Source organism: Toxotes jaculatrix, chromosome 10 (genome assembly GCF_017976425.1).
Source record: "Toxotes jaculatrix isolate fToxJac2 chromosome 10, fToxJac2.pri, whole genome shotgun sequence".
Taxonomy (NCBI): Eukaryota; Metazoa; Chordata; class Actinopteri; family Toxotidae; genus Toxotes; species Toxotes jaculatrix.
Window position 1 is genome coordinate 20402832 of NC_054403.1, and position 13000 is coordinate 20415831.

A 13000-nucleotide genomic window follows, 5' to 3' on the forward strand; every position below is an offset into this window, starting at 1 on the left:
GTGCATTCACACAAAAGCTTTCAGACAGAAAATACAACAGCACTGATAACACTGAACATGAAAAGGAAGCATGTGTGCACTGGTCCACTCAGGAGAAAGCCATCTGTCACTCAGTTATCTCAGCACCGTCATTTTCACATTTTCCATTTCACACCGACTGTGTTAACAGTGGTAGTGCATTTTATTGCTTTTATATCATTCACCTCATTTCAACTCATGTTCTCACCTGCTGGCAGATCGTCTTCAGAACATACTTCGCATACACATCCAAGCTGGCCGTTTCGATAGAGACATTGCGTCCGTCAGATATGTCATCGAGGCCAGCAGGGTGAGACAGTCCTGAGCCTCTGAGCTCGGCATCACCTGAAACATGACGAGTAAAATCAACCAGTAAGATCTACGAGTGGCTTCATGAGTAGAGGTCAACCTATATGGCAGGTTGTGACCTTAGACTTATTAATACGACTGTGTTACAAAGATTATTACCCAGCATGAAGACGGCTTTTAGGACTGCAAATACTGCTCCAACAACAATGCTGTTCTGAGAGGCAGCAAGAAGGTGGCGATCACAAGACGATCGGATACCAACTGAGGATTTCTCTGAAACACCAGTATAAGACAAAAAGTCACAATCAGGTAGAAACAAAAATGTGCTCAAACTATGTTAAAAGGTTTTTGGCTGTCTCCACTACCTGACTTCACACCATCTTGGGGGGCAGGGTTGCGCTGTGGCGTCTTGAAAAGGTGCAACAGAATCCTGCAGGTGAGTCTGGCTCCTGGCTCAGAGTCTTGCTCACTGCAGGCTGAAGGTAAGTTCAGACACATTTGCATTGATTAGAGTTGAGTTTCTCCGCATCACATAGCTCACACCGTTTTGCATAGGCTACGCAATCTATTATACCGGTGTCACACATCTAAAATTAAACCTTGTCCTAGATAGATTTTTCATCAGTCGGGATGAAGTGGAATTTTAATAGAGCTGTTGTCGTGAAAGATGGAGTGAGAACAAAGCATTTACCACAAGCCAGAGCTGTTAGCATTTGGTGTGTGTAGTTGCATTATAAAATGAGCCAAACCCAACCAAACAGAACGGCTGAATGGGGCTTTGTGTCCAAACCGGGAGAAGAAAGATTAACAGCGGGGAGAGAGAGGCACTTCTCTGGCCAGTGCACAAAGCACATCGAGGTTTCATGGACCCTGATCAAATACGCTGTGTTTACCCTCCTCACTGACAGAAGTAACACATTATACAGATTGGTATTTCTTTCTATAAGCCAAGTTGCAATATACTATTCCTTCATTTACAGTAAGCTAAATGGTTGTGAGATTATATATAGATTGTTTTTGGATTGTTCCCAACCAGGGGTATAAAAAAAAATAGCTCAACTACTTCAACTACTCAAGAAAAAAAAGAATACTTAATGTTAAATAATCCTTACCTGCATTGAGGAGAGAAGGAATGGCCACACAGCGAACCAGGTCTTCAAGGAGCAGACACTGTCTTGCAATGAGAATGGCTACGAAGGTTGCCAGGGAATCATGGAAGGACAAATCGCTAACCTGAAGAACACGAGCGAAGAGATAAGCTTTAAAAACGCTGTATGATGGAAAAAGGCGCCGTAATTTAGAGAAAAACTAAATATGAGATTTGGAAATTAATATTAAAATTAAGCCGAAAGGTGGGTAAGTGTAAAAACATATTTAGATGATATTATTATCCAAAATGTGATTTACAAAGAAATTCAACAGAACAGCTGTTTCAAAGGCAAGCTATGGTAGGGATCAAAACTATGTTGTCCACATTACTGTAAAATTGTTCATTTATCAAGATATGTGCTAGATAAACAATTATGGAACCATAACTTACATCTACGTTACACAGCAAATCATTGAAGCCACAGTTGCCATTGTTAGAGGAGCAGCAGAGAGCTTTGAGGATACCGAGCCATTCGGCACTCAGAGAGCGACAATACGCCGTCAGCTCTGCACACATGATCCCAATATCGTTCACCCTGAAAGCACATTACACAATATCAATAACAGTCCAACAGGGAATTGAAAACTGTAGCAGCGGGAGACAAACAATTATTCAATATCATTGTGACTAGGGTAAAGCACCTCTCAGGGTCTCGGTGGTCCACACACACATCCATGAGCACATTACAGACGAAGCTGTAGCGGTTGGCTGGGGAGTCGTTGAGGAGCTTGCCCACCATGGGGTGGCTCAAGCCATTAGCGGATGGGTTGGCAATGACGTCCAACATGAACACAGGATCCCAAAGCATGTTAGAGTCTGATGGGTCAATGTTGCAGTAGATGGAGTTCTTCACTTTGGAGCAGAACTCACTGAGAAAGAACACAAGGGGAAAAGGGAGAATCAGAGGTAAGGCGGGTACTAAGAAGAAGCAACTATAAATTACAGCAAGGAACTAAAATGACACTGGGATAGTTAAGAAAACTGGATGCAAATTCTATAAATCTGTGTACATGTGTAGTATACTCTATATAAATGTTAGGTTATATGTTTTTTTTTTGTTAAGACAACGATAAACATTAATTTTCAAACAGCTGAAGATTCATTCCTACCTAAAAATCTCGCCGAACTTGTTCTTGAGGTGACTGCAGGAGGTGTAGAGGTCATACAGATAGGCCAAGATGCAGCGCTCAGCAGAGGAACAGTCTGCTGGGTTCACACCTGATTTCACCACGATGCGCAACCTGTGAACACATTTACACACATGATCCACCAGCGACGTCTTTAGCTACATATTTAAAGGAAAAGTATGGCAGTTTGGGTTGGCTTATTCACTTTCTTGCTCAGTGTTAGATGAGAAGACTCTTACTGCTCTCATGGCTGTACGGTAAGTATTATGCTACTGCTAGCAGCCGGCTAACTTAGCTTAGCATTAGGGCTGGAAAACAGGAAGTGGAAACAGCCAGCTAGCCAGACTATTCCTCGACCAGGACCATTAACATCCTGAAGAAATAGTGCAGCACACACAAACAACAAAACCATTTGTTGTGTTATCTTTGGACAGAGCCAGGCTAGCTGTTTCCCTCCGGTTACAGGTTTGGGCCTCCAATTAAATATCTGGTCTAGTCTAGATTTAGACTTTTGCTATCTTGTTGGCAAACATCATGATTTATAAGTCACATACCCATCAAAAACTTGCGCTGTCTGCTCAGGATTGAGAATGAGGCAGGAGTGGTACCTCCTCAGCACAGCTACAATACACAGACACAGGCTGGTGGTGTAGCTGCCCACCAGGCTGGATGACTTCAGCAGCAGCTCGGCTTCCACCAGGCTCAACTCATTCAGAAGCTACAAAACACACATTTTCACAAACGGTGTTGATTAAAAATAGATTTAGCTGGATTTATCCATGTTACATGACACTGGCGATGAAGTTGGCAGTACCTGAATAGCAAAGTCTATGAGGCCACTAATGTTGAGGGAGTACTCCATGAGGTCAAAGATGAACTGAATGTGCTGGACGAGAGGCAGGTGATAAGACATCCCTAAGGCAAAGCTGGTGATCTGTTCCAGAACGTTTCTGGACACCTGCACACAAACAACATATCAGCCATCATTTACATGCAAAAAAACAAAACAAAACCCCAAAACAATATTTCCAGCCTTGGCTCTGTCTCTGAGCTGCAAAAGAACAATATGCTGCTGTACGGTCGAGCTCCAACAGTCTATATTTAAAATGAGCAGAAACATTCAAAATATGCCAGAATATTTTACCAGCCACTGGGATTGTGTTGTTTGGGGTCAGACAAATAGAGGCAAAAACAACCAATATCTCACAGATACTTTATAAACAGAGATAGGTGGTTAAACAACATGGTTTCCATTATCTGACAAAATTCAAGAGTGAAAAGAGTGCAAAGCAAATTAGATTTTGCCCCTACAAACAGGCACATTTTAACAGGCACTGCACTAGTTTTACACAAAGAGGAATACCAACACAGCATGGAAAGTTGTTCTTTCATATGAAACTGACAACTAGCTGGCAAAACAGGGCAAATCCCTGATTATGAAAGAGCTTTTGACCTTGGGAGTTTTTAAATCTGTATTAGTTTCATGCAGACTTGACCCTGGGACCATTAGCTATACTTGAATTAAAAGCACTTAAAAATGCAAATGAACTTGTACAAATGCAAAGTGTATGCAAAGATATTATTGAGATATTATTAACTTTATTGCATTGGGGATCAACTGCATTCTCCGTTACAACCTGTTCTGTCTAAAATTTAAATACATTATGTTCTGCTGGGTTACAGTTACAGCCACCCGAGTGAATTATCCATTCAAATTGTATTCAGACATCTCACTAGAGAAATCAAATTACACTCAAATTACATTTACATTTAAATGAGTCACCTTGGGAGGTCTCTTGTTTTAGGCTGCTTGAGTATTTACATTTATAAACCTTGTAGCTGGTGAGGTTGTCTGGTCTTACCTGCGAGGTGACCTGGTGCTGGTCAAAGTGGGAGAGGTGCTGGAATTTGGAGAAGATATCCTCTGCAGTGGGAAAGGCCTCCGGCTTACTCCTCTTCCTCTTTTGTCCTTCCTCCCCCCCTGCACATGTGGGGGAAGAGAAGAAAAAAAAAATAAGAGGGGAAGCAGCAACTCATAACTGGTCAGCGGTATTTTTTCCAGTCTGCCTGACAGGCCAGCCGTGAAATCAAGTTAAACCAGTGGCCTGTTATCTTATTTCCAGCCCATCCCTCGATTTGAAGCTTTACTGCAAAAGACACTGCTTTAAAGGCACACAAAGTCAAGAAAAATGGTGCTTTTCATTTAAGAAAAACACAGTTGTAAGCTGAAGGTCATCATGAGCTCACAGGAATGTGCTAGGTTGACACAAAACACTCCAGTCTGTGCAATTATAACTCCGAAAACCTTAAATCACCTTAATAAGGTCACATGTATCTGAGATAAAGTGTCTGTGAGCAGATGAGAGCTATTAGCATAGAAATTGGTTGGAAAGAAGATTGAGTAATGCAACCCCCCAGGGTCGATAAAGAAAGAAAAAAAGCTTGTTCTCTTAAGAAGGGCATGAGAAAAGGAATACAGATTAAAAGTATTCATAGAGGAGAGTTATTAGGAGGATAACAGCTGGACTGGCCACGGTACTAAAGTGAACAGTCAGCATGCGTGTTAACAGTGTTTTACAAACATTCAAGCATGATAAAGCTCCTCTTTTCCACAAGGCAAAACATTATATTTAATATGATATACAAGGCTTATTCTACAGAGAGAAGCAGGAAAAAAATCGACTCAATAAATTGTGGGAAACGCATTAAAACTTCAAAGCAATTTCACTGACTCCATTTCCATTCTTCAACATGAAAAGTCGGTATAATAAAATTGATGAAATGTAATCTTAAATGGCAGCTGGCTGTCAGACAAACTGCATGCCTACAGCTAAGGTAATGCAAAATATCAGCTACATGGGAAATCTAGGACATTAAGCATCACTCAAACGCTGATTAAATTGTGTTACCTGTTTCTGCTGTGCTTTTGCGGTTGAGCACCTTCAAGATGTCTTTGGTAATTTTCTTGATGGTGTGTCGCGCCTCATCTCTCAGTTTGCCCACACCGTACAGGACCACTAACCGCTGGTTGCACTCGTGGCTGGCGCTTTCCTCCTAAAGGCAAAGACACAAAGAAAGAAAGATCCTTATAAACTGGATGCACTCGATAACCTCAGGCAGCACGTTAAGAAATAACATAACCCAAAAAACAGGAAAAGATATATTGGGTCATATATTTTTTCACCATAGGCATGACAAGGATTGAGGAATAATTTTACAGATTTTACTTTACAACTGTTAACTATAAAAACTAACTTTTTCTCAGTTGTTGAGTTGACTGAAAAACAATTTCAGCCACTACTTGTAAGCAAAGAAAACTGTAAACTTCACTACATGCCAACATATTGTATATTTATGTATTACGACTGAAGCTTTACTAAACATCCAAACAAAATAGAATCTGGTTTGTTCTAAGTTAAATATGTTCTCACCCATAACAACCCAGAAGTGTATTTTGCTAGAATTTCTTTTTAAATACCAAACTATTAGCTCACCTGAGGAATAGGAAAATGAGTGGCATATTGAATGTGGCGGGGTTGCTCGTAGAGTTGAGGGAAGGCCGGGTCCAAGCCCTTGTCCTTACAGCCAGCCTTGTTGTCCTGCTCCTGAGCTGGCTTCTCTGGAGAGGGGCTGCCCTTAGACTCGCAGTGCATCGGAGGAGAGAACATCTGCAAGGCAAAAGGAAGCTGAATGTCTCTGAGGAAGGGTACATGAGCAATGCCAAGAGTTCAAGAGAGTTCTTCGAGAGAGAACTGCTAAAATAACACTTAGTTCAAAACTATATTTATGCATGAATTGTGCAAGGAAACTTAAAAGGCTAAATACTGTGTTTACCTCGTCAAAATTAGCACTGGAGTTATGATCGATTTCCATCGACTCTGACAGACCGGTATCCTGTTGAACAAACCATAACCTCACGTTACCCTCTTACACCACACTGTTACTTTGTACTGCTGCACAAATGATTCATCACACTCCACAACACCAACAACAGATGCCTCCAACATGCCTCCATCTTGACACTGCTGCCCGCATCCTGCTCCTTGCGCTCTGATTCATCCGAGGGCTCATCGCTGGGGGATCGTGGACGTGGCAGGTGGGAGTCAGATGCCAGGTCACCGCGGGAAATAAGCGTGCACATGTAGATGTTATGGGAAAAGACGTCGTGACGGATGAGCTCACAGAAGAGCAGGACCAGGTTGGAAAACTCCACTCGTTCACTTTCATTCCCGGGCTCCGCTACGAGGGGGAAAAGAGGATTTGAATAATTTAATAGCAGGTGTCCCTCGCCAAATCATTTATAATAAATATGCATTGGGTAATGAAATTAAAGGCAAAGACAAAAAGTAAAGTTCCTTCAACATTAGACTGAGATCAAGTTTAACACATTTGAGAATCAAAGCCGCAGAAAATGGAGGAGGAAAAAAAAAATAATCAAAGACTCACTCAGTGTGGGGGCCTGAGTATCAAGGAACTGCAGCAGAACATCCTGAAAGACGGGTAGTGTGGCAGCTGAGAGGGAGCCGGATGACACAGAGCCCTTCTCATCCACCACCTCCGACTCACCACACCTCTGCAAACAAACGCACAGCAGACAGACAACACAGAGCAAACAGACTTTTGAGTGCTAAATGTAGAACACTTTTTTAAAAACTTTCCTTATTTGAGACGTTCATTTGGGTTTACAGTTAGTCTACAGATATCACCAAAGTGTGAATTATGCTGCAGGACCATTTGAAATGTTATAATGTTGAGGTGTATGAAGGGTCTGTATCTAAGAAGTAATTCACACTGGACAATATACCATGTAGAGTGGACTAAAATCAAATTTTGGTCTGTAAAATACAAACTTTAAAAGAATGCAAATAAATATCAGAGGCTGATATTTTCAGACGTGCTAGTATGTTTACTCAGACTTCTATCAGTGGAGTCTCAAAATAAATCTGAAAGGTCAAAATATAATTAAAGGAATAAGAAAAAAAATACAAGTTTCTGTTGATTTTTTGTTTTTCAACTTCTCTTTTTCTGGTAACATTCTGAATACTTTCATCTCTTCGGGCCTCCTTTACATGAAAATCTGAGCAGGAAAACTTAATTTTCTGTTTGAACTGCTCTTGACTCATCTGCACAGTGAAGCCCTAACTTGTGATGCAGAGTCACAAGTAGTTGTTGCTGTATTTTAAGAGGTCACATGCCAAAAAGGCTGGAAACCAATAAAAGAAGATGTAATGAAATGGATTTCTACTAAAATTGTGAGGAAATTAGTTTGGATGTGTGTAAGACAAGCAAGAGACAGAAACATGTCTCAGAAGTCAGCCAGAGGTGGTGTGTCTCTTACCTCTGCTTCTATTTCAGCCTGTCTCTTTTCCAGCAGCTTAGCCACCACCATGGCCCTGTGTCTGCCAGAGCGCTTACAGCACACTGCCCATTCACAAAGCAAGGTCACCACTGCATCATCATCCGGAGACATCTGGACAGAAACATGCATTATGAGACAATGCGGCTAAAAACAGAATCACTAGGTGCCACATTTTATAATCTGATGATCAGTAATCGCATGGTATCAGCACAGTTACTAGCATCAAAATTTTAACTTTAATGTTGGTCTATAAGAGATTCACTGTATATATGTGTATAGAGAGATCAGAGGAATCAGTCCTTACTTCATGGCCATCTTTACTCTGGCCTGAGCCAAATATCCTGTTGTACAGCGAATCCAGGGAGTTGTTAAAGTCAGACTTCTCAAAGCTGTGGTTGTCTAAAACCTCCAGAGTGTGGAGAACCCTTCCAATGGTGAACCCTGGCAACAGAGTACAAATCCCATCTCAAGCACTGACCTTGTTGTCCCCCAACAAGCCTGTTTGTGTGAGCTGTAAACAGGTGTCTGCAGAGATAAATGAACAGTTTTCTTACCTGCTGTGGTCTCCTGGCACTTATCAAAAGACCACCTGAACTCCACTGCCTGGCCTCGCTCCTTAATTTGCTCCTCGATTTCTCTCAACTTTGCACGGACCTGCGGTGAAAGAGGGGTTCAGAGAACATCACCCTGTCATCTGGCAAATAAAGAAATACCCAGAAACCAATGGGAAAACCAACCAAGAGTGGTTACAGAAACTACTGCCAGAATTTCCCCAGCTGCTTTTATCAGGAGACAGGTCTCTCCTACCATCTGATATGTCCAAACAAGAATATGGATTTTCACTGGCAAGCTTTAGTGGTACTTTAAGATAAGCTTTCTCTCCTTTTTCACTACATCAGTGCTGATGGAGGTACCTGCTGTGTGAAGGAAGTGTTGCCTCCTGGCATTGGTAAGCTGGACGGAGCGATGGGAAGGAGGTCCAGAGGAGAGCCGGTCTTGTTTCTGCTGTCTGTCAGAGAGTAATGCCACACAAGGGCACTGGGACAACACAACACTATGCTCTGATGTGACAAGAGCGAGACACAAATAAAAAGAGAAAGGAAAAATAGAACTAGTAAGTGGTGTATTTTATGTCTTGTCTTACATTTTCAAAACCATTTTCACATTAATTCATTGTAGCATGGTGAAGTATAATACCTGTAACATGCAGCTGAGGCCAAACACCAGAGGCCTGTGCTGGGGGCAGATGTAGAAATCCGTGAAGGGTGTCTGGGGCTGGTTCCCTCCTGCTGGCTGGGAGGTTGGGGTGGGGGGTAGGGCGTTACCTTGCTGCGTCAAGATGCCATGCCCTGGATGTCCTCCTGTGCCAGGGCCTAGGCTCCCATCGCTTAGCAACAGGTTGAGGCGCCGTGTGCAGAAGTAAGCAAGTCTCCGTGACAAGTAAGCTGACTGTACAAATTCCCCTGAGTACTGCAAGACGGAGCAGATATTCACAGCATTACCCACAGCACTCAGTGTCCATTAACATCAGTCAGCTTTGGAATTAGAAAGAAAATGAGAGGCTTTGGGCCCCAGAGGCCACTGTCAGCAAAAGGTCAACACCAGCAAAGTGCTTTGGACGAAGACACACAACTGGTTTATGACAGACTGTTGACAGCTGTAGAAGCCGCTAGAGCAGCAGATAGAGTGTGTGTAACTGTGTACAGCTGTGTGAATGTTAAGTAGGACTCCATGTTTCCCAAATGTAATCCATCAGCACACAAGCGATGATGTGAGACTGAGGAAGAGATGTTGAGGTGATAGTAAAAGGAGAATAATAAGGGTATACCTGTAGTAAAAGGGGCAGGAGAAGTCTGAGAAGTTCATCTTCACCGGGTCGGACCTTCTCAAAGCACTCCAGCACCCATGTCAGGAACTCATGTCTGTCTAACATACCATCCTGTACACAGAACACAGATTATTTTTCCTCTGTGAGCAACAAATAAATATAAATAAATAAATAAATCATATTATTGTCTTGTTTTATGTTTAAAATTGTTCTAAGGGATATAGATTTTACAGCATTTTCTCTAAGTAGCATGCCACGAGTCTCAATTTTTCCTGTGATACTTGCTGTACATCTAATTAAAACTGATCTTTCTTATTAAAAAGGCGAAGATGTGCCTGTTTAATAAAGCTTAAAGTAATGTCTTCTGCTGTTTTGTAGTACATATGTTCTTCCAGCAAAATGTAAAGCAGAACGAACAACAACCAGAGGAACCAGCATTTTCTTTGATAGCTAAATTCTGCCACGGTGCGATGATGTAATATGTGATAATTATATTGAAATTTTATGTGTGACACAAGAAATGCCCATAGCACATTTTTCAGCACAGCAGCAACTAATGTAAATACCAAAGAATCATTGTAGCACAATACTAAAACTGTGTCATTGAAAAAATTAATGTGATTATTGTAACACGTTAACCCACTGTGACACTGTTCAGCAGCAGACTTAAAGAGTAAAGTGACCTGAAACATGAACATGGCCAGCTTCTCGTTGTATTCCCACTGCTTCATGGCCGTCTCGACGTCAGCAGGAGTGGCTGGTAGGGGTGAGCTACAACCTTGGCAGGGAAACTGTCTATAAAACTCGGCCACCTTCTGAAGCTGCTCCCACAGGTACTTAGTAATGATCTGGGTCCATTCTACACACACACACACAGACAAATTAAAATGTATTTCAAAGCCCCAGAAAAATCTAATAGAAGTAAGCGTAATTATGTATTTTTAGCCAATCGAACAAAACAAGTCTCAAAACACACCAGTTTCTTAAAAAAAAACAAAAACAAAAAAAACAACAACTTACTGATTACCTGCCTCACTTGCTTACCTATACAAGGATCAATCACATGCCTCTTCTTGACTTTAGTTTCTGTGATGGCTGCATGATACGCACAGGTCATCTTGATCATCCATGCTGAACGCATGACAGGGACTGAGTACTTGGCCAAGTATCCAAAAACCTCCTCCTTTTTGCTGAAGATTGGAACCTGTGAGCAGGGTATTTCATGTGCATCAGTAATGTTGAGAGGGAAAAATGCACACACCAAGAAAATTTCTATCAAAAGACCACAAATGACAAGAAAAAATTAACTCTGCCAGAAAAATTTCACTGATTATCCAGCTAATCCAAGCACAGGGAAATGTGGAAAAAATATTTCACATGTACAAAGCAGATTTCTCCAGTGATTATACAGCCAGTTAAAACAACATGAGGAGGACATATTCTAGTAAAGAAGGCTTTTAGTGACATACACCAGAGTCTTACCTTTTTAGCCAACTGAGTTAGGGGTTTAGTCCCAGCTAAATCTGTGAACCAGTTATTGATGGAGCTCTGTGACCTTGCTGTGACAAGCCAGAAATTATCCTTCTGGTTGACCTGTGGTTTACGCTTCCCTGTGTCTGGAAATGTGTTGTAACGCAGCTTCTCTGCAATGATGCTGCTGAAGTTTGAACTGATCTGCAAAGCATTAAGGAAAGTATGTAACGGCCAAATCAATCAACAAGCACTCATACAAAAATACAAGTAATAAGCAGAGTAGCTAAAATGCAAAGACTCTTTACCTTTGATGGGTTGAAGTTGACATTTTTGGCACTGCCATGTTCATCACCAGATACTGCTGGCTGGTTATTGAACCCCTGCTTCACATTCAGTGCAGTCAACTCATCCTGAAACAAACACACATTTCAATGCATATTCGTAGTAACTAGCATCAGCCTACAGTATCTCAATATTTTTGATCTGATCTGTGTGGTCTGTGTGATGAATTGGGTTTGCTGACTCAAAGAAAAAGCACATAATTATGACGAAATGTTACTAAGTCATTATTGATATTCGCAGACACGGTGACTATATATACCCCTGAGGCAAATCAGCCAGTTTTCTCTCTACATCAACAGATTATCTTACGTTAATAATAGATCAGGAGCCAACAGCACTGCCCAGCCAGGCCAAACCCAAATTTTAAAACTCGGCATAGACAATTTAGCTCACAGTCGTATAGATCATAAGGGTTAGCTGTGCTGATTTCGCTAACGCTAACTGATTGTACCAAAACATCAAGCTAACAAACAATTACCAGTCACGCACAATGTAAGAAGCCAACGCATATTATTTTCCATCACAGACCTAAATACTAGTAGCAGTTTATTTCTAACTGGATAGCACCCGCCAGCCGACACGCTAGCTTAGCAAACTCTGTTATCTAACGAACCGGTTGTTTTCCAAATAAGCTGGCGAGCTAGCTAACAAACTGACAACTAGGTGCTGTTCATTGTTATTGCTAGGCCCCGATCGTCTAGAGGGCTTGCTAAACAGGCTAGCTAGTGTTAGCTCGCACAGCTTCTTGGCACAAAATTTTCCCCAACAAAACATCATTCCTGGCCTTAAAGACTACGCATCGTAAAAATCTGACCTCTTTTTGTTTTGGATCTTGAGGATAAACGTCTGGAGGGCCGAGCCGGGGCCGCTTTAATGGCCGGTTTTCGTAACTTAAGATCCCGAAAGCAGCCATCATCCAGCGGCATCACAGCCAGGGCTTTCCTCCTCCTCAGCAGCCTGAACCGAGCTACAACAACCAAACGCACTTCCGCCACGAACTTCAAAATAAAAGTCATGAAGAAAACTAATAAGCTTGGATTGCCCCTTTCCTTTTGGATTTATACTACTTTCTGCAACAAAGCAATAAATAGACCATTGCTGGAGTGTAACTTTGTGCATAAATTATAGCAGTAGTGAGATTGCACAAAGACTGCCTTTGTGAATGTTACTGCAGATTCAAAACAGAAAACTGTTCGAAAATGAGCACTATATTTTCTTATGCTATGTGCCACAAGTACAAATTTGGACCCTGATTTCAGCTGTAAAAGCAGGGCTGAAGTCTGTACTTATGAGTATACATTTGTGTTTAAGTCTGTATAACCCATTTACAAACTTGATTTTCTCATGCAGAGGTTTTACAAAGAGCAAAATACAACCCTTGACTTGTTATTTGA

The 13000-nt window shown here is 41.6% G+C and overlaps 1 protein-coding gene across 2 annotated transcripts in view; it reads right to left on the reverse strand.

Annotated features, from left to right (window-relative positions):
* Positions 1-12556, reverse strand: part of med12 (mediator complex subunit 12) — a 20601-nt gene extending 8045 nt beyond the window's left edge. For both annotated transcript variants that reach the window (XM_041047820.1, XM_041047818.1), the window contains exons 1-26: positions 12421-12556; positions 11570-11674; positions 11274-11465; positions 10836-10995; positions 10475-10650; positions 9792-9902; positions 9161-9433; positions 8878-9024; positions 8518-8617; positions 8268-8404; positions 7943-8074; positions 7051-7177; positions 6614-6843; positions 6439-6498; positions 6099-6272; positions 5514-5658; positions 4467-4585; positions 3419-3562; positions 3159-3322; positions 2587-2718; positions 2119-2346; positions 1868-2012; positions 1440-1560; positions 693-803; positions 487-600; positions 227-363 (exon numbers count right to left, since the gene is read on the reverse strand). In XM_041047820.1, coding sequence (XP_040903754.1) covers positions 227-363; positions 487-600; positions 693-803; positions 1440-1560; positions 1868-2012; positions 2119-2346; positions 2587-2718; positions 3159-3322; positions 3419-3562; positions 4467-4585; positions 5514-5658; positions 6099-6272; positions 6439-6498; positions 6614-6843; positions 7051-7177; positions 7943-8074; positions 8268-8404; positions 8518-8617; positions 8878-9024; positions 9161-9433; positions 9792-9902; positions 10475-10650; positions 10836-10995; positions 11274-11465; positions 11570-11674; positions 12421-12522 — 3786 coding nt within the window. In that variant the 5' untranslated portion in view covers positions 12523-12556. The remainder of the gene's footprint in view (positions 1-226; positions 364-486; positions 601-692; positions 804-1439; positions 1561-1867; positions 2013-2118; positions 2347-2586; positions 2719-3158; positions 3323-3418; positions 3563-4466; positions 4586-5513; positions 5659-6098; positions 6273-6438; positions 6499-6613; positions 6844-7050; positions 7178-7942; positions 8075-8267; positions 8405-8517; positions 8618-8877; positions 9025-9160; positions 9434-9791; positions 9903-10474; positions 10651-10835; positions 10996-11273; positions 11466-11569; positions 11675-12420) is intronic.
* Between the last annotated feature and the right edge of the window lie 444 nt (positions 12557-13000).